We start from the raw sequence: 22189 nt of genomic DNA on the forward strand, positions 1-22189 counted from the left end.
AATATGTTTGTTAACAGTCACGTCTAGGGTTCATGTGTTACCGCCATGGTGACTTTATACGTGGTGTTAAAACACGCGTCGCAGCGGCGATTGTCTGCGAGTAACAGAACGATCTTGAAGGCTGTGCGGTGCTAGGCTGCATGTGCCGGGAACGATTGCAGGGCGAGAAACACATGATGGCTGCAATCAATTACACGTTATGGATTCTGGCAACCACATTGTGCATGGAAGGACCTTGTGAAACTACTGTGACCACGAAAATGTCAAGTTTAGTACTTTTGTTAACCGTGACACCCTCGCAGTAGCACTGAAAAGCAAGGGGCTTTTTGTAAATTTGCTTGGTCGGGATTCTGCGCTAATTAGCACTTTTTTAGTTGCGTTCTTTCAGAAAACGTTATAGGTCTTCGCTATCATGAATTGGGACGTCTGAAGTCCCGAAGCTAGGAAATGACACCAAAGAGTTCAGCAAAGTATGCATGTTCACGGGAGCGTGCCCTGTTCGTATTTCCTGCTTATACTGCAGGAAGTGTGGGTTTTATGCTGCGCAATGCGCATTTATCAGATGCTTTAGCTTCTCAAATATAATACTTAGAGATGTGTGTACTAAGTCTTATGAGATGATACTTTGTTTAAGATGCTTTCACTGCAACATATCGAGATAAAGCGAAAGAGAAATGATGTGTGAGCAATCAGGGGCTGTAACAAAATGTAGCTCTGGTTCGGTGCCCTGCACCGGGTGAAGAGGCAAAGAGACAACAACAACGAAGCGCTGAGCAGCTCGAAAAACGCAGCGATCGCATGCACTACAGGACTAGCACCACATCGCTCTAAACGAAATATATCACTTAGATTCATAGACCTCAGAAGCGGGAGACGTAGAGGCACGGCATTCTGCGTGGACTTGATTTGGGAGCAGTGAAGTTAAATGTTTGCTCCTTTTAGTCAGCCAGTTTTCAGTTGGTCAAACATATGGCATATCTCATGCCTCTTCGCGTAATGGGATGGAGAGACACTGAGAAGGGCCGCAAAGGTTTCGTCAACGCACCACGTGTCACTGCATGGTGTGCAACGTGTCTTGTGAAGTGTTGTGGGAGGAGAACAGGGTAACTATGCAAAACTGACGTAATATTATAATATTACTTGTCCTCACTAAATAGCACTTTTGGGTTTCGTAATCAGATATCCCACTGCATAGAGCGTGATGGTTTTGAAACTGGAATATGTCTATGGATTGTGTTGCTTATTAAGAAAAGTTTTGCGTTTGAAGTATGCAATAAAATACTTTCTTTTTGTATTCTCGAGTAACAATGTTTGCCTACGGTCGCTGTTTAAGCTTGCGCAGTCATAACCTATTCATTCAGAAGCGATGATGACTCGTGATGCTTGGATAAGACCTCCAATCCTAATATTTACCAGATACCTTGTCCGTTGAACATTAACTCTCATTGATAACTGTTATGCACGCCATGTGCATGAACCATACTGTCTTTTGACGACAATTTGTGTGTTTCTTTTATTATTGCGAAACGTGGTACGTCCCTATCGAGAACGTTTCCCAGAATAATTTGTAGAAAGAAATGTTGTGTAGCCATCGTTCAGATAACATGAGAATTTTTATTGATTCGGGTGATTTGCCGCAAGGCATAAGCATTGAAAAGATAAAGAAAAGGATATTAAACGAACACTAGAGGCAAATATTAAGTCAAGCTAAAGTGATAGATTAATGCTCGAGTACACCTAAGGCGTCAATGTAATCGCGAAGAAAGTTTTAGTAATCGATAAATTGAGGTAAATGCAGGTCGCTATCTGTGACTTACTAGGGACATTATATGGCACAAGCCCGTTGACGAAAGCACTCCTTATTTTATTTCTGTCTTTAGGACGCAACTTCTCGTAGTAAGAAGATAATTGCATTGCATCATGCAACGGAAGAATATGCCGCTTTCCAGGTTCTATTCGATGTTTAGAAAGAGCGACTCATTAACGTTACCCTTGACAACGACGCGGGCAGGCAGAAAAGTTTCGTTTTTGCTCGACTCTGCCCCCCCCCCCCCCGCGTCTTCACATTTCAGTTGCTTCGTTATCGCGTAGCGCTGCGCTGATTTTGCTGGCTCGCAGAACTCTGCTAAAATGCAAGTAGCATAGATTTTCACGTTTATGTGATGTGGCGGGATTCCGAACGGTCCAGGTCACTTAAGCAAAAGCAGCTGCAACGGCGAAGTTAACGTTCTGTCTTGGCTCGGTTTCACGCGCGCGCGTGCACGCACGCACGCACACACACGCGCACACACACACACAAAGCGTAGCGCCGTCTGCTGGGCGCCGTTTTACCCACAGACGGCTGTAAAGGGCGTATGCGTATGCGACGTCAGCACTCCCCCGCTCGAGGGCAGGCGATTTGAATTGCACTAAAGCTATCCGCACACTTCTGACGCAGTTTTCTCTTGAAGTCTTTCCTTGGCACGAAACAAGTACTGCGATGTTTCTGGAATGGTACTTTAACAGTCCACGTTGATTTACCATTTGCCTTTAGTGTCACTTTGAATAAATGCTTACTTTCCCATGTGATGTAGATATTTGGTCAATGAGATGACACAAGTGTCTCCAACGTGCAAAGTCATCTAGGACATCCGGTATTTGTTTGGTCTTCCTGATTATCACATGCCTAACATCCCGAGTACATGCGTACAGCCACAGAAGTTGACTAACGCCCACCGTAGAGGCAAGTAACCGGCACTGACGACTTGTCCTAGGGTTGTCACCCGGAAATAACGTGTACTACGCCAATTATCCAATGCTATGGGGATAATTTTGACTCTGTGGTGTATGGCTGCGCTGCAAGGGTGGTGCACACATGAACACCAACACGAAAAACTAGAGACGAACAGGGACTTGGCGCAAGGTCCGTGCATCTTTGCAGCGGAGCCACTGGCCATACAGTCTAAATCCACGCCATAACATTGGATAATTCACGCCCCACTGGTGATTCTCAAGGCACAGTTCTACAGCGTGTACTAAATTCTCGACACCTATGTGTGCTGTGGACGTGTGTACCACCTGTGCAGTACGACCATAGACCATACAATCGTGCCCAACAAACTATACCCCGTCGATGCAGTTCTAAAGAGGCGTGAGTTTGTTTAACAAGCACGTGCAAACTGTTAATAGTTGGTGCGTTGCAGTTCTAGTGTTAGAAAGCTCCTGTAGATCAGATAAAAGGTTTGGAATTCGCAGATATTTTACCCGACAATTTATTTTCAATGGCTAAATAAATCACGACACTTTCGAACGCGCCTGAACGCTAAATCAAGATAATTTGGATGCAGCATATTACCATATGTAATACTGTGCCATTAGATCGAAAATTTTACAGTGTAAGCTCTCAAGGGCTCATGGCAATAGCCGTTTTGGTTGGCGATAGTGTTTGCCGCTGCCGGTGTCCGGTCCGTAGCAGCTATCGCCGGGAGTAAGAAAAAAGAAACACATCGTTCACGTAGGGAGCGAACCCGGACCCGCTGCGAGGGAATCAGCTACTCAACCAGTGAGCCACTAGACCTTTTATTCGCAATTGTAAGGAATTATGCGTAGTGTCATGCGAAAATTAGTTACATTACATTTGCACTCACATGAAAAAGAAATGCACACATGCTACGCAGTCCAAGGAAAGTTCCTGAATTGGGCAAACAAAGACAAGCATCCCGATTAGAAATCCATGCAGAAAGGGGATCAGATGTTGCAACCACACTACCGTACTTCAGCAGCCTCTTCTCGAAACACAGACCTTGTGGAGTGAGGTGGCTCAGCATATAGAAAGCTAATAGCATAGAAAGGTAATGCGAGGGGAAGAATGCAAACAACAAAAATCGGCAAAGCTTTTAAACCATGACGCATGCACTATGATAAACGTGTACGAAGGAATGCGAAAGACCACGCCACCCAGATACACCGTGAACGCTGCCATTTCTAGATAGTGACACATATACAAGCTAGTTATCAGAAAGGTGCAAAGACATGTTCAAGCAAGCGTGGACCAAGCCCACAATTTGTTCCACCTCTATGATTTGACTCATTCTGTACAGCTCTGCGCAGGAACTGAACGAAGCACTTGCCGGCTCAAGCGCCAGCGAAATGCACACTATAGACCAACTTGCTTGCACAGTAAATACAATCGAACGCTATATACGTGGATGAAACTGTTGAATATTCCCTTACCTGACAAACATTGCTTCAGGAGCCTAAATGATGCAGTATAAAACGAACCAGGTACCTGCTGTCATTAGGAAAAACAAATGTTGCCTGCACAATTGGAACATACCTGTTTTGGCATTTGCGAAGCTACTGTTTGCCAGAGAGCGTTCGTATCACTATGGCTAGTAATGACGCAAACAAATCTGCATTATAATACGTTTTTGGGTAGTTTCATTTACAAAAGTTACAAACTAAGAGCGATGCGTATATTTTCTACATTTTAGTGTTCGTTCTCACAGTATTTCTACCAAAAATAGCAAATGATTACTTTCATTCATGTTCCTTGAGCTGCTTCCTTGGAATCTTACATATAAATTCTCGAAACCTATGTGATAAATTATTACTACTTTATACACATTCATTACTCCACTGATTAGGCTACAATTTTATGTGTACCGGCATACGGTGCGACAACTAAGTCTTGAAATAAAACATTTCAAGATAAGCGGATCGAAAATGAGCACATTTATAACGGTCTGCAAGAGACATCATCCATGTCAGGTAAAACTACTGTAATTTTTCTTCTCTCCAGTCTTCCCTGTCGACCGGCACTGCTTCTTACGGCTAGGTTCCTTCACGACCTTCAGCAAACCTCCCGCCACACACAGCATAAGACATTGAGAGAAACCGGCATTCTAGAGCCGGGACATTTGTGCGAGAAAGCTTCATCCACCTTGTGGTGGCACGACTAGCACAAAGTGCTTTGCAATACTAAGTGCGCAGTCGCATTTTTAACCGGCTTGGAGAGCCTAGACGAGAAGGACAGCAACGCTTTCTCAGCGCGGCTCTCATGCAACAAGGATGCCATCCCGTAAGCAACAGTCTCAAATCAAGGAATCTGAAAGGAATCATTCTCAGGAAGCTCATTCATAACTCCGAAAGGTCGAGGCTCATCCTCTAGCACTTACGGACTGGGCTCGACATATTGCTCACAAGCTACAGGATCTTCCGCTTACAAGACACAAAAATCATCTAAAAACCGGTAGATACTTACGACATTGGTTCTCTGTAACTGTGAAGCAATATACCCGTCAGCCTGTCCCAAGAAGAGGTCACTGAGAATTGGCGCAGTGCACGACCCAAAGATTACCTGACGTTGCAAATGCACACCACCACCCCGGCAGAAACAGTCGAGCTTATGTACAGGGAGAGGAGATAAAAAAAGAAAAAGCTGGCGACTGGCAACCTTGACGTGCCAGAAAAGGTAGCAGCACCAAACGAGTATGTTGCATCATAAACCCACACCTACAGTTTTATTTGGGGTATGAAATGAAAGGGGGTATTTAAGGTTGATTGAAAAAACGAGAAGAGACTGCCCAGAATCTCCTTTAAATATTGATAACCTTATGAACTTTTCTATTCACGAAGGAATCAGCCAGGTCCAACAGCACAAACTTTTCTTTTTGCAAGAACTTTTATTGTACCACGTTCTAAAATAATGGTCCGTAAGCAGCATCGATCCTTGGGGGTCTTCGAGGAAAAGAACATATCCAAGCAGCTATTCTCGCTCTTCACAATGCTGCGAGCCAAACCTTCCGATCGTATTCGTATGTCTCCGCAAAGTTTTGAGCTCATACTTTCACTTCAAACAAGAATACGTCATTCTGGCGACCAAGTGAAGAATCAATAGACTTGCCCGCCTTTTCTTCCGAACAGTTTAAAGGCGTCGTCATGAATTCGCGCTCCGTAACAGACGCGGACAAGCTTAAGTCATTTTCGTGGAGAAAACGCCTGATGCGACCTACTGGTGTGACGACGCAGGACTGCCTAGGCCGTGGCAGTACGCCTAGCTGGTACGTTCACTGTCATCTGCACGGAATGAACATCGATGAAGATTTGTAATTAATGATATACTTCGCTGGTCTGAAAAGCGAAAAGAATCTTGAAGGCCTTCGCGGTTGAGAGGGGTGAGGGGGCGGCAGTAAGCGCCAGCTCTCTGAAAAGGACCTAAATGTGGCACGAGCGGTTGAAACCAGCCATCAGCTAAGAACTCGAAGAAAAGCAGCTTTGGCGTGGCAGGTGTCAAAGTATGGATACCAGTGAGGAATTTCCCCTCAGAGGGCCACAATCTCTTGAAGCGAGGCACTACTCGATCTAATGAGAACGAATTTGTTCGAAATATGTTGAATCGTGAATCCTTCCAATCACACTTTTATCAACCTTTGAAGTTTTTTATTTGAAAAATTGATTACAAGACAGCAGACTTTGAACTCACGCATTTCTTGTTGGAATGCTTGACTTCTTCACTGCAAGGTTTTAATGTCCATGGAGCATGTTGGAGGTGCAAGCAAGTAGTACTCTCGCATGCAGTTATGTTGATGAGATAAACCTACAGTGACATGTCAACCGACTGACCAATGGCGCTACCTCACATTCCTCCTCCTACGTTACATAGCACATCTTTCTTTTCAGTTTTACAGCTACGCCGCTAACACATCCTCGGTCATTGCTTCGCCCACAAGCCTTTTCCTCTCTCCCTTTTAGAATAACTGTACCTATATACCCTGTGAGGAGGAGAGCATATGTCGCCTTGAAAAGGACAAGTCCACTTGTCAAAACGTTGGCTCCTGCTTTCACTTTGCTTTCATTTTGCTCATGCTCTCGAATTTCCATTTCCCGCATTACCCATGTTTCCCCTGCATGTTTATAAACAGTTACTTGAGAGCGAGAGAGAGCAGGACAGACATTTATAATTGTAAAAAAGGTTATGCGTATATGAAAGCCAACTCCAAACACGTAACAATTAAAATATTTTACGCACGTGCGAGTGGGCACAATACCCACACAACGACAGAACAATATGAATATTGTTGTGGTTGAGTTAGCACCAGACTAAGGCAACTGAGCCAGTCCCACACAATTGCAGTGATCCGAGATGCACCGATAACAAAGATGACAATGATGGAGAAGAAGAGGAGAACGAAGGCATGGAAGACTGTAATGGCAGATGACTAGTATAATTAAACTGTTGAATACTTTTCTCGTGTGTGGAAACTTTATATTTGGCGCAGACGACGACATGATCCAGATGTGGGTGGTATTGTATCTCGAAAGACGGGACGGCCACCCCCCTCATCACGGGCTATGCTTTGGAAGATCAGAACTTCATTGCAGCGCCGCAAGAAGTGACTATACCAGGCCTACTGGAAACCATCATCAACAAAGCCACGGCACCGGTAAGCGACTTCACCGAAAGAGGTCCTGCGGAAATCGACATGCAACTGGCACAACATGAATCTATTAGGCAACAAATCGGAAATGAGTGTCATGCTCAAAGCGATACAGATCAGAACGCACTGCCGCAGCTTGAAGGCATATTATATGCGATGGCACAACTAACGCAAGCATGCACAAATGCAGCACATGGAACATCAGGCAATTTTGAGTATATGCTTGCCACTGGCTCGATACACCAATAGACATTAAAGCCGGAAATGTTTGCTGGTAGCGCAGCTGGTGCCGCTCTCTGGCTTGACCTTTTCCAGCATGTGTGTGAGCAGAAGGACTGGTTAAGTGACTCCTATCCGATACTTAACATGAGCCCGCACATATGTGGCAACGCTAAAGAGTGGTATGACCTGCGCATCACAGAACACATGAAATAAACATGGGAAACATTGAAAAAATGTATTTTTCATGTTTGGGAAAAAACATTTGGGAAAAACCCAGTCCACTTGTGGGAGAAAGCAATTTCTTTACAAGCACAGAGACAGCAATATTCTGGATTATTACTTTGACAAGAGGCGTCTACTGCGATTGGCGAATACCACGCTTACAGATTCCTGTCTCGTGTCGCTAGTGATACAAGGGATGACAAAAGATTGCCAGAGACAAGTCCAGGTCTAGGCACCGTCCACTTACGAGCAGCTCCTCTACTGTTTAAAATAAATGTCCTTCAATTCCTGGCCTCAACATCCGCCAATACGTGAGGTGCAACCCAAATTGAAAAGAGAAGGGACACAGAACAGAAGATTCCTCTGTAAACATAAGTTGACACATCCCTAGTGAAGTGAAATCCGCTAAGAACGTGTTCGGGAAATCCGCAAACGTCACGACATCTGAGACGCAGGAGACAATATTCGTTGTGGAATCGAACATTTTGTTGGTCCCAATGATCGTCAATAATGTCAAGATGCCCGCGGACATCGATACAGGTGCCTCGGTCAGTCTCATAATTGAGAAAAGATTTGACAAAGACGAAATTCTTGGCGAAAGAGCTGTCATAGTTCAAGGTTACAACGGAAACGATTGAGAGCTAGCAAAATGGACCGATGAAAAAGGTAAATTCAAAGATCTGGAACTCACTATGAGGGGCCTTGTCATGTCAGGACTGGAGTTCGATGTTCTTTTATCGTGGCCTGATATGAAACTATTCAAGATGAGCATTCTTTGGAGCGACGTCATCACCACCGAAAATTCCAGTCTCATTCGTCACAAGATAGGACAATCACAAGCCCTGACGAGGTTTCGTTGAAATTTCCACCGCTCTTGTGTGGCGACAACTATCCTCCCGCGACGACTGCAATTGAACTGCCTTTTGAACTTGTATACAAAAGTGTTGTGAGGAAGAATCCTTATGAGCTAAGCCAGGCAAATAAAGTATGCCTTAAACAGGAGCTACAAGGAATGTTGGACTCTGGTATCATCAAACCTTTAACCTCTCCGTCTGCCTCACTGATTAACATAGGGCTAAAAGAAGAATCCTACCACTTGTGCACAAATTACCGCCTTATCAACCGACAAAAAGGTTTGTTCCCTTTGCTGAAGCCACGAGTTAACGAGAACAGCAAGTGTGAGTGGTTTTCCAGAATTTACGTATGTAAAGAGTATTGGCAAATACCACTTAAAGAGGAAACAAAGATGTTCACTGTGTTTATTACACCTTTTGGACACCTAGAAATATATCTGGCTGCGATTTGGGTGAAAAAACTCAGTGCCTTTCCACTCTGTGAAGAAGGATGACTAGTGGAGCTGTGTATGTGGGCCTCTTAATGGCGAACTGCACCTCCGCTACGGGTCGGCCCGGTATTGCACTATCTTCGGCATCGGCTCACGTATGGGGAGTGCTTAACGCCTGCTTCACCTCCGCCGCGGGTCGGCCTGGCATTGCACTATTGTAAAGATTTTGTGTCTACACACGGACATTATCCTGAGAGAACTAGCCCTTAACTGCTTCGCTGTAAATGTCAGGTGCATGGTTCCAGAAAATGATGAACTCTGTGCTGAAAGAATTCATTGGCCAGTCTTGTAGTGTGTATGTCGACGACCTACTCGCCTATCCAAGAACAAGAGATGACCGCATTAGTCATTTATGAATGGTTCTAGGTGCATTGAGCAGGGCACGGCCTAAGATCAACGTCAGAAAGAGTGAAGCCTTCTGCCAGATGGTTGTTTTTCTCGGAAGAGTATTCAGTGAGAAGACAAAGAGTATCAAAGACAAAAGTGTTCAACGCATCAAGAGTCTTCTCAAGCCCTTTGATCTGCACTTTTTTCGAGTTTTCTTTGGCCTTGTTGGACATTTCTTGGCCTTCATAGAGGAATATGCAACAGGCAAAATGTCTCACATCCCTTACCCAAGAAGAGGCCCCATTTGTGTGGTCTTGCTGAAATTATTTCTTCAGACTGTCCTGACACTACCAGACGTTAACCTGCCTTTTGAACTGTACACTGAGGCTTCCCATTATGGTACAGGAGCCATTCTTTGTTACAGACATGTCAACAAGCCTGTCGCGAAGCAACTACAAGCGATAGGATATGTTCTAACGCATTTACGACGGCCTGAGTAAAATAGCCTACGACATAAGAAGAAGCATTGGCTGTAGTCATGGCCCTCAAATATTTTAGAGGCCATCTTAAAAGAAGAAGCTTGAAATTGTTTGCGGATAATTAAGTTCTGACTTAGCTCTTGCAACTCACACAGCCAAAATGTAGAGCTACAAGATAGGCGAGTGCAGTTCAACAGTACACTTTCCAGATAGTGCATCGCCCAAGACAAAAGCGCCATGACGCAGGTGCTGTGTTCAGACTTCATGTACCAAGAAAAGTTACCCATGAAGAAGTGAATATGAGCGAATTGAGGGAAGCAACGCAAGACATAAATATACGAAACGGAAAGTTAGAAGTTCCTGAAACGGCAATACTGACCATTCTGCGAATCTGCCACGACTGTCCGGAGTCTGGAGGCCATGATGGATTCACTAAAACATTCAGAAAGCTAACGGAAAGATTCACTTGGAAAGGCAAGAAGACAGATGCCGCTAAACACATAAATACGTGTTGCAAATGCCAACATGGCAAAACCAAGTTCAGATCACGGGGAAACAAAATGGTCTTGCCGGAATATTCGAGTGTACCCTTCGAAACACTACATGATGAGTTTGCTGAGCTCAAAATGAAGGGTGAGAGGGTCAAAAAGACGCAAGCATTTCTAGTTGCAATGAATGAGTGTTCGCGGTTTGTGTCTGCTAAAGCTGGCAGGGAAGATGCGTACTGCGTAACTTCTTTTCTAGAGAGAGATGTCTTCTCCAATGTTAAAGTCCTCGTTGTGGACAATGAACCGGCATTCCGAAGCGAAAAAGTTCTCCGTTGGGCAAGAGGCGTCGAGGTGTTTCCCAGCGCCCTATCGCCCAGCTGCGAATTCCCTTTCAGAAAGGGTGATTCGGGACTTGAAGACATTCCTAGCTCTGTATCGCAGCTTCAAAGGCGGGGGGAAGTGTGCTCTGGAAGCAGCTGTTCGTCACCATAACCGATCTCACATTGCAGCATTGGGATGTAGTTCTCATTTCGCAGCTTTCCAGAAACCCTGTTGGTTACCTGCGGCCAAATAACTTGGGATAGTTAAAAAAGGCTCTGCGAAAGGCCACTGGATTTGAACCAGAAAGACAGCTGTCGTCAAACCATGAAAAGAAAGACTTCGACAAACGTCACCAGTCCGCGATGCCCGATATTGAACAGGGAGACATAGTGCTGGTCGTAAAGAGGTTGGGTTCAAAGTGCCCCTTTATAGGCCCATATTCAGTATTGAAATAGCAAACCACCAAGGGATTCTGAAGGCAGTACATTGTCAGGGACTTCGAGGAAAAACAGAACAGTCGTCGATAGCTAATACTCTTTAGTATTATCTAGTATAGAGATGATAATAGAAGCTCGAGATGATCTAGTGATCCGCAGTGAACTAATAACAAAGACCGCAAAGATGGAGAAGAACAGAAGAAAGAAGGCACGGAAGATCGTAATGGCAGCTGACTAGTATAATTATACTGTAGAAGGCTTTCACCGTGTGTAGGAACCCTATTATAAGAAACCTCCCTCGAACGGAAAAATAATCCGGTTTTGTTTGAAAGCTTCTTCTTATACTTACTGCAAATGGCACACCATTCGAATTTACTTTGGCAACACTTGCTTCCTACCGTGATCTCCTTCACGAAATTCCACTGCTTTTGCATTTCACGCTAAGACTGGCTTGCCTATGTTAATACATTGTGCCTATTCGCTCGTTTGCTTACTTGTGTTGTGAACCTACAGACACCGAACAACTTGAGATTAAGAGAAACAAGTGAGGTGAGCCATTCCTAGTATTGCACAGAATAGATACCGGTGATGGTTTTATGCAGTTACAAAACGAAAGCTATGGGGAGAAAGGATGTGGAGTGGACGGTGCAAAAATATAGCATGGCGTCAGATAGCTGGGAACCCGCAGGTACAAGCTGGAGCCGACTGACACACGCGAGGTGTGAGTGGAGATCGCCGGGAGAAGCCTTCCTTCTGCGCCAACACATAATTAGGCTGATGATAATGATGACTCTACTGCGACAGCATTGCCACCTTGGCTGGCCGCCCTCATCTGCTGCATAGTAGCCGCCTTTCTCTGTTTCTTCATTTTTTCATCGCCTGGATTGTCGCATGGCAGAACGTGGGAATCCAATTACGCGTAAGCGCCGAGACTGACTTCTTGCAGATAGCGCAGCAGCAGCTAATGAAATGTGTTGTTCAGAGCCATCATGCTCTGCATTCTTAAGTTCGCATTCAGTTCTTTTTCTTTGTCGCCGTAAACGTCAATACCGATACTTCTGCCAAACTTGGCACAACGAGCGTTTGTCGTCTTGCCTTTGTGTGTCAACACGACTAAAAGGACCGCTTCTGGGAATAGCGTCTTCTCTTAACCTTGGCACGTGCAGCTCCCGCTCTTCCGAAAGAGGAAATAAAAATATCTCTCTCGAATCTATCGGCTGCATGTTTATATTGCAACATGAGTGAACGCCGACAGACCATCCGAAGTATATGGACAAGGTTGGCTGCGGGTCAGCCCCGATCTTTGTCTTGGAACGGGCCCAAGTAACGTTTGGTGTAGGCTTTGAGGAAGCTGTCTACCGTTGGCGTATGTACTCAGCCATCTGTGATCCGCGGGTCACTGTCGGTTCGCTGCGTAAACACGTGTTGCGCGAATTAGATTTCGGGTTCTGCGCGCCGCATCATGCACGGCGACGGTCGTGAATGCGCCGCTACAGGCGCGTTTTGCTGGGTGGCGTTAAATTTAACGATAAATCTTATGTTTTTACGGCCTTGTTTCTTATCATGCGTCGCGTTGAGCACCGCAACTCGCCGTAAACGGCTGGACGACTGCGTTCGAGTCAGGAGCGAAAGGCGAAAATAACCTATTCGAAAAAGTGCTTCCAATCCATTCACGATGATTGACGATCAAAGCGAATAGCCAAATGCTTTTAAAAAGCTATTCGATTTATCAAATCAGTGATGCACCTGATGGAGTTCTTTTTTCTGCAGTAAGGACGTTTAGGTAGCCTTCGTTATATTATTGTGTTATTCCGTGCAGAACCGAGCCAGAAGACCAGTAGCGGTGGTACAGGTGGCTCTACATATAAGCCGATTATTCACACTCGCGTTGCTTCAAGTGGCGGAAGCACAGGCGCGCAGCGTGGCTGTAATCCTCCTCTCCCGCCACAAGAGCCCTCCCCGGAGCAGCCAGAAGGCGACTCCGGAAAACTTTCGGAAAATTCGAATCTCCCGCACTCGCCGCGGTTGCTCAGCAGCTTTGGTGCTGTGCTGCTAAGCACGAGGTCGTGGCATTGAATCCCGGCCGCGGCAGCCGCATTTCAATGGGGGCGAAATGCGAAAGCGCCCCTGTCTTCGTGGAATGGGGGCACGTTCAATATCGCCACGTGCATCGTCAAAATTGATGCGGAGCACCCCACTGCGGCCCACTGAGGCCTGTCTCATAATCAAAGCGTGATCTTAGCACGTCAAAACCCCGGAATTCCGTCAAAGCTCTCGCGCGACAGCAGGTGCGTTTCAAGGAGGTAAACTAGACGGAGTTCGGCGATCAACGCGCCCGTCAACTCAGTTGCGATAGAGAGTATGCGCATGCTTTACTTACGGTGCACCTCTGTATCGAAAGTGTAAGTGCGTCCACGGCGAAAACGGGCAAAGAGCGAACGAAAGATAAACACTTTAAAAATAATAATTAATGGAAAAGCAACGTAGTTGGGTGAAGGGTACCTCACGGATTCTGAACTCAATGTTTTAGAGATCTGAATCTTTGTTTGCGTTTGCTTTTTATGTTTTGATGAAGGAGAAATAAACCGCCGAAATATGCTAAAGAATCATTATTACTAGAAACTATCATTATTACTAGAAACACGAACAAGACAATGTCTTTAGTTTACCCCAGTGATTATACGTGGATAGGCAGTTGATCTTTGGTTTTGTATACTGATGTAGCTGTTATTGGCTCTTCTAGTGGCGGATTTAGTGTACAGCGGTCTCTTGACCATGAAAGCTACACGCACCATTGGATGCACGCCAAAAAAGGCGGCAAATGGCTAAACCGACCTATATATATTGCTGTGGGTCATCCTCCTGTATATTCTCATATGCAACAACATCAATGCCAAATAATAAACTGATCATGATTCTCATCGACGGGGTGAAGGAAGAAAGAGCCCTTAAGAACAATGCAACAACATAGGCGAGCGCCAAGGTCGTGTGTACCGTACGCTGGGGCCATGTTCTGAAGCGCGGTTTCTACCGTCCTCCATATGGGCCACCAACCGGCCCAAACCAACACTCTGCGGACACATACTTTATGTTGTCATTGTAGGCGCACGAAAACTAAATTGATGGAGGTGCCGACTGAAAAACGAACCCAAAAATGAGCTTTGCTGGGGCATAACTGTACTTAGCACATCAAGTTCGGCAGAAACAGAAGCAAAGCAGAAAAGGTAATAATAAAATAAATTGATATCAACAGGTTTGCGTCCACCTTCAGCCGCCCTTCCCAGTGCACTCCGCTACCGGTTTTGGCGCACCTAGCTCGACATATTATTTAGAGGGAAAAATGAATACGTTTGGCTGGATAACGGTCGCTTGTACGGCATTTCAAGGGCCCCTAAGCAGTCAATAATAAAAAAAATGAAAAACCGGTCGAAAACAATTGTGCGCTCCCCGATAGACTTTTCCGGCATTATATCCATAGTTAATCACAGTGATCCATCGTCAACGTTGTTTCTCTTTTTCTTTACATGGAAAATGTGTGAGAAAAAAAAAGGACACAGTGAAAATACTCGCGACTCAGTCAATAACACAGCAAAATATATCTACATTTTGTTCAAAGCAACTTTTATTCTTGGATATTGTGCGCCAGATAGATCATGTAAGGAACACGGATGAGCAGTTCCCTCGTATTCTGAAAGCAATTTACGAGCGCAGTTTTCCTTTCGTACATAGTAAACACTACAGAAAAGCACGTAAACCCTGGGTGAGCCCATACTTATCAAAAATAATTAAAAGAAAGGAGGGCTGTCGCAAAGAGTTCGTACCAACTAAGGACAAGAACGATTTGAACTAATTTAAAAGTAAAACAAACACTTAGAGAAAGGAAGCGTAAGTAGGCAAATACACCTTGCCGTGTGAGTGCTCAGATATTTTACGAAAAAAAAAATTAATTTTCTGTTCCACTGAAACTTTGCAAATAATTAAGCTGTTTAGTAGTTTGATCTGCTGGGCCATTTGTTGCATGGTGAACGTATAGGGGGTTCCAGCAAGTACAGTGTGAGCCCAAGTAAATGGAACGGAGAAGACAACGCTTAAGGCTATTGCTTTCGAAATTAATACTATTGCGTCTTCAGATGAATAGCCACTGCTGCCATTTTAGCGAAGTCGCTGGTAGATTTAGCAAACTTCCTGTCCGTTTAGCAACCAGCGACTTTTCTTCAGCGACATGATAGAACACTTCGCGATAATTTAGTGATTTAGCAGTTGGGAGAGTTACTTTGCCTTCCTAAACGCACTTCATTTATTTATTAAGCTACATGAAAGCCACTGGAATTGGCTTCACAATGCGTGGTCTCCCTGACCATGACGAAGCGGCTGTTGTCTTCACACCCGGGCCTTCACACTGTGCTTGTGCTTCACAGCCCAGTATTCTTTCTTAATTCTTATTTGCATGCACACAAATTGCGCGCTCACGAAATGCCTGCTAAGAAATACGTAGTTTTTGTTCTTTACAAAATGGATAGGATAGGTCTTAGCGCTGCGGCTTATGCGGCATCCTTAACACGTTTTATTGTAGGACGCTTGCAAGCGTAGAAGTGGAATAATTTACCGAATCCTATTGCAAGGAATTTTATGGTGAGAGTTATAACAAAACAGGTGAGAAATAATATATATATATATATATATATATATATATATATATATATATATATATATATATATGTAAAGTGTATAAATAAAAGCTTGTCGTTGGCTAGTTGGTTCAATGCGCTTACGAAAAAGATACTGCCCAAAAACGGGCAAGTACGAAAGGGACAGAGACATGGACAAGCACGAAGACGTGCCGGTTTTTGCGCAGTAGCACTTTTATAGGCAACTGTTAAGGTGTGGCTATCACTGTGGCCATTGGGCGAATCTGAACACACCGCTTCCGTTTTTAAAGGCTTTTGAGCGATCCATTAATGAGCAGAACTTTCAAGTAGATCAAGGCACGGAAAAACTATTCGAATTGCATAAACTGCTGAGGTAATTGTCATCGCCTCGTTAACCTCATGCAACCAAGTAACCGGCCATTGCAACCGACCACTGGAAAATGCGCAGGAATAATGTGGGGCCAAGTGCACTTTTGTGCTAGAGGAGGAGGAAAAACTTTTAATTTCATCAGGTCTTCCAATTACGTGACTAGTGGGTCATTTCTTCTACCAGGCCGCGTTAAGTGTCCGTAAGCCCTTGACCTTCTGCGATCTTCAAAGTCCAGTTAACGGTCCTAGAAAAATAATTGTGCTGTTCTTTCTAACCGTGCTGTAATTGGAATGCAACAATTTGAAGGTAGGCGCCGGATTTCAGCTGTCAACCTCTGTGGTCATGGAAGCACATCAATAAAGTGAAATACATCTATAAGCTGTGGTAAACGTACCCTTTATTGGTCAACTTCATGGTCACTAGACAAACTTGAAAATATTTTGGTGGATGATTGACGCCATATTACGAGATTATTACGAGCTATATTACTTGTATACTATTTTAAAATGTTGCAAAACGCCTACATTATATTAAGTTCACCCAGTAGTTTAGCGAATTTGCAGCATAATAATTTAGTGATAATTTAGCGCCTATTCTGCCTCACTTTGGTGACGCGTTGCAAAAAGAATAGGTAACACTGTTAAAATTACATGCCAATGTTTAAATCAGTGCATTGTAAATATTAGTAACTGAAGAACACTTCAAACGGGACTCTACAATCTCCCTAAGCACTGTATATTTTTCCGCACTCATTAGCGAAAAGTATCCAATAAATACAATCGGAAGCCTGAACAACAGTGCCTGCCAAGAGATTGATGCAATTCGAGCATACATGCGCTGCTAATCTTCTCACGCTATGCCTTTTACTCATTTCTGACCTTTGTCGCAATCAGCGTATCTTTCCTGTAAAATGCAAGCGGTGCATTTTACGGGAAACGGCGCAACTATCGACCTATTTAAGTGCTTCCACTTTTTTTTTTCAAGAATACTTGAGGAAGTACTTCTTAAGCCACTTACTGAACTTTGCAACAGTCACAACGTATTGGTTCAATCTCAGCACAAGTTGATCAAGAGATTAAGCACGAAATGTGCTTTATTCGCTCAAGAAGAGTATATTCTCAATCTTATCGACGCAGGAAAGTTGGTATTCGGTATTTCCTATCATGTTCAGAAAATCCTTCGACCATGCATTATCATGAACTCTTGCTCGGAAAACTGGAATCATATGGCTAATGTGGAAAGGCTGCATAATTTTTCAATAGCTATCTAAAAGATCACTATCGCAGTGTCCGTTTAGATGGGTCCCTTACAGAGAGGCTTCCAGTTCATTGCAGTGTGCTCCAAAGTAGTATTCTTGACGCTTTTGTTTTGAATAGAGAGTTTTAGTGTAGCGCATTACAGGTGGCAGCAGTTAAGCCTAAATCTAAAGAAACCGTGCCATATTGATGTGTTACCTACACTGCAACGCAAATTTGTGCTATTTGCTTGTCGTGTGCCCGCAGTTTCTATCACTACTCATAGTTAAATTCGTACATTTAGATGTTGCACCTGTAATTGTTCGTCTTTTTCCGGTGAGCGTTTATTACAGGCTTACAAATGTTACGAAGCCGTCGCTCAGCGAGAGATGCACAAGATGGTAATTTTCGATGTGATTAACACCTCGTGCACGTATTTCAGTGCCACATTAATCGCTGCTAGCTCCGCAGTGGTTGGTGAGAGTGGATGGGGTATATGAAATATACGTCGTACTTTTGTCGAAGGGTAGAAAAAAAAAGCTGCAGAGGTGCCTTGACAGTCGCTGTGTACAGGCGCATCTGTGGATATTTTAAGATAATCTGGAAATATTTCTAACATGTGCAACTGAGCCGATTAGAGTATTGCCGAAACAGGCATATCAGGCTGTTTAGGTGTGTCAGAGATTGTGAGACAAATGGCGAATACGTGTTTGGCGATATATTACGAAGGTGGAGGCGTAACTGAAGCAGCATGTTAAGAATTACCAGCAATATTCATAAGTAATGCTGCCATTGTCTCCCATGCGAGAAAACGGCCGGTGAATCGGACGACGAAGGAGCGATTGGCCATTCGATGAGCGGTGCAGACGCTCGATATAATACAGAGCTCTCTGGTCTGCTTGAAACCTCAAGGATAACTGATGCGCTTCAGCGAGTTATGCAACAGAATGCGCCTCGGGAGGTAAACGAAGCATTAGTTATGAAATGAGGACGGACGCAGCCCGGCCACTGACCGGTTTATTTGCATGTCGCTTCATACTTTGCAATTGATTGCGCCCAACGAGAGCACTTTTCAAGTCTCATTTACGACAGCGCTTGCCTGCATCTTAGTGAAACGAGTAACGGATGTAATGCTCATAACGTGGCGATCACGCGCCCAAGAGACGCGCGTGACAGGAACATGCCTGATGTGACGCAACGGTGCCCTGCTTCAAATACGACTCGCCGCGTGGCCGCAGTCTCGCGGCTCCGCTAACCGCACGCTACTTCCTAGCACGCATGCGCATTTTCATTTGACTATATAGCGGTATAAACAGGATCGTCGCCTTCCTTTACAATCTTGTGTTTTTTTTTTCTCACTCCCTTCCTCTGTTCGCGCGCCTCCTAAGCGGAAATACTGTCACTGCCTGAAAGCCTCTCGCATCCCGTAATGGTAGCAACGAAGGGGTCGCTGATACACGCCTTGAGACGACATTGACCTTCTCTCGACATTCCTTTCTCACCGCTCCTTTTTTCATGCGTGTGCGTGTGTTTATCGTGTGGACTGTGCGAGAACTTTCCGGCTACATGCGACGGCGGGTCATTTGGCCTCGAACACTGCGCGAGGCCACAGCTGTCTCGCCATGGCTTCAGGTCGTGGTTACAGCCTTCTCATTCTTCTGGTGACACCGCTGCTTGGTGAGTTTTCTTTGTCGAGTGCGCGGTGCCTTCCTTCACTGAATTACGCTGCCTAACCGCTGTTGCGGCGTGCACGAAGTCGCCGGTTCGATCTACGCCCGCCACGGCTCCATTTCAATAGAGGCGAGTTGAATTGGAGTAAAAGACAGCGGGCGTGTTACTTATATTTAGATGCACGTTAAAAAAAGAGACACTTGAATAAAATAATCAGACGCCTTTAATTACGGCTTCTCTTAAAGCCCCCCTGTCCCTTTAGGACGTTATATTGCACGAATCGATCATTTTTCCTAGCTATCCTGCTGTCTTGCTCAATAGGAGCTTTATTATTTCCTTCCATATTCATGCCACATTTATTCTCTGTAAAGGGTAAGGCTTGCATTCACAGGAATATTTATGTTCCAGAGTACGTGCTGATCTCAACAACAATGCTTTGAATTTCCATACTGTATCTTTTGGTATTTATCACTGTATCGCATCGTAACGACGTCGTCGTCGGTGGTCTCTGCTACGAAAGGGACGCCTCTCAAAACGTTTTTGTAGAAGACCTAGGTAGCTTTTTTTCCTGGCCTTTCAGTAAATTAACAGTCGTTCAACCACTTCTTCGAGTAAATGCCATCGTAAGAAGCTCTGATACATCGTGACCCAATAAACCTGCGTTAAGAGATTTTTGCACTTTCTTTCATCCCCTTCCAATACACTCTAGGTTTCATGTCGGTGCGTGATGCTCTTTTCGATATTTTAGCTCCCAGCCGCGTTGTAGTCATTGCCTGCACGTCCACCTTTCTACGTCACCGGTAGGTGGCTCCAACTTGAATCAACAGTTCAACTTAACCTACTTGCAATGAATCAAAGGTAGAAAAGGAAATTATGATCTAGGACAACCTACAAAGGAGTGCAGAATACGAGTGCTGTCTGAAAACTCAAAATTTGTTCGTATTTATTAAGGATTTGTACATATACAGCAAAAACCACCAAACAACCAAAAACAATTCACAACGCATGGAAAAGGGACGCAAAATCACACGTGACAGTCTCAAGCTGTACATTCCGATTATAGCGAGTTATCAACGAGCAGATATTATGTATGATGTAAAGTTGATAATTCTTGGACCATTCATGCACCATTCTCTTTTCGAACGAAAAATTATCGGTCAGCTAACCTATAGTTTGGTCCCTAGCTGCTCCTATACAAAATTGTGCAACTGCTCAACGCTGGTGTGCAGACTCATTCGTTGCAGAATGAAGACACGGGCAAGTTAGAAGTTCCTTTTAAAGAAGCGCAGTATACTGCCATAAGCTCGCGCTAACACAACTTCTTGTTTGTCTGATGTGCACGTTCATTACATTCAGCATTTGTCACGTGTGATGTTACTAGCCTTTTCACTCTGTTGCAGTTCCTTTTTTGTTTCTAGTTTTTTTTTCACTTTATTTATTTGTATATTTTTTGCTCCTGTATACTCATAGAGCATGAGTAGATTCGAATAAAATATCAGTTCTGAGACAGTGCTCGGTGTTAGGCATTCCTTTTTTGCCCTTTGTCTTAGCGTTAAGTTTTGCTCGTTAGCGTGAATCCTTTATGGAAATTTTTTTAGACGTCTAGGCAGTTTCTACAGAAACCTAGTGATTAATCATTTCGAGCTCTCACCTATAAACTGCAGAAACCCTACCGAACATTGCGAGTTACCCCTTAGCGGAAAGATGCGACGTGAAGAATGAATGAATAAACTTGACTGAAAAAGGAACGACTTTGTGACCTATACTGGGCGCGGGAAGATGTGTAGAGTAAATAGAAGAGGGACGGGGGGTAATACGACGTGATCAGGACAGTTTTGACCTCCCTTTAAAGTGAGGTGCTTTTAACGCGCCAATTCAAAACACGCTTAGAGATTCAAAATAGGGAACCATAAGGTTAGCTAGGGCGGATTGAATTATGAGGAATAAATTGGAAATAACATCAGCTGCCTCAAACTGTCCTACAGTGTCAGCGTTGGAGAAGCAATAAATTGTGAACGGATAATTCCGTCAATTACCACCGCACAGAAAACTTACACAACGTATATTCTCCTTGCTGCCCACATACCTCGCGATTTGCGACGGCAACCCAGTTAATTTCCCTGAAGTCTTCGTCGGTATTGATCAGTCGAACCATATCTATGAACATTGCTTTACATAAGGCCGCAGAAGAACCACGTGCATAGTCACGCACGAGGCGGCGAAAAATAGATGACAGTGTATTCCGTGATGTATATGCCATTTCTCTTCGAAAAAGTGCGAAGGTCGCGATATCTGCACCATTAGCACCATACACCAACCTCCTTCGTCCAGCATGCGAGAACAAGCGGCCAACCCTGTAGTGCCTTATTAAGGCAAATTACTGCAGCCTTCACCAAGTTCCACAAAAAGAGAGAGGGGAAAAAAAGAGATCCAGGCTTTGTCGCTAACGTCGAGGACTAGATCAGACAAAGGAAAAAGGCATGAAGCGCTTTCACGGCGCTGTATACTTTAGTTCAAGAAATTTTACGCCATTCGCCTTCTGCGATGGCGACAGTCTGGAGCTCACACTGACACACCTCCTTTCTTTCGCTAGTATCTTCAATTCTACCCGACTAGTGGATGGACACAACTTTGTTTTTTTTTGGCAATAAAATGTTGATTATTCCTTCGCTTTCTCCGGTGGCTCACTTGCGAAAAGCCTGCAAGACAAGCAGGAAGAATGACACTGATGACTCAGGAAAGCCATAAATGCTATGACGTGTAAAATAAGGAAAACAGAACGGAAAATGTATTGCTTGAAGGCATACGTGCAACCACTACTTTCCTGAATTCACACTTAGCTTTTAAAAACATTTTGCGCACTACGGTAATAGATTGTGATTGCACAAGACAATTACAAATTTTCAAGTATGCTATGAGCGTACAATCGCGCCACCCTGTTGGTGACTGCACGTCGGCTGGAGACCTTGGTTGCCCTAATTATACATAAGATACCACAATGAAGC

General features: G+C 44.3%; 1 protein-coding gene across 1 annotated transcript in view; it reads left to right on the plus strand.

Moving 5' to 3' along the window:
* Positions 1-7198: 7198 nt before the first annotated feature.
* LOC139047993 (uncharacterized) overlaps positions 7199-22189 on the plus strand; it is a 37415-nt gene continuing 22424 nt past the window's right edge. Inside the window, exon 1 of the mRNA XM_070522248.1 lies at positions 7199-7424. Coding sequence (XP_070378349.1) covers positions 7268-7424 — 157 coding nt within the window. The 5' untranslated portion in view covers positions 7199-7267. The remainder of the gene's footprint in view (positions 7425-22189) is intronic.

The sequence above is a fragment of the Dermacentor albipictus genome, chromosome 7 (assembly GCF_038994185.2).
Source record: "Dermacentor albipictus isolate Rhodes 1998 colony chromosome 7, USDA_Dalb.pri_finalv2, whole genome shotgun sequence".
NCBI lineage: Eukaryota > Metazoa > Arthropoda > Arachnida > Ixodida > Ixodidae > Dermacentor > Dermacentor albipictus.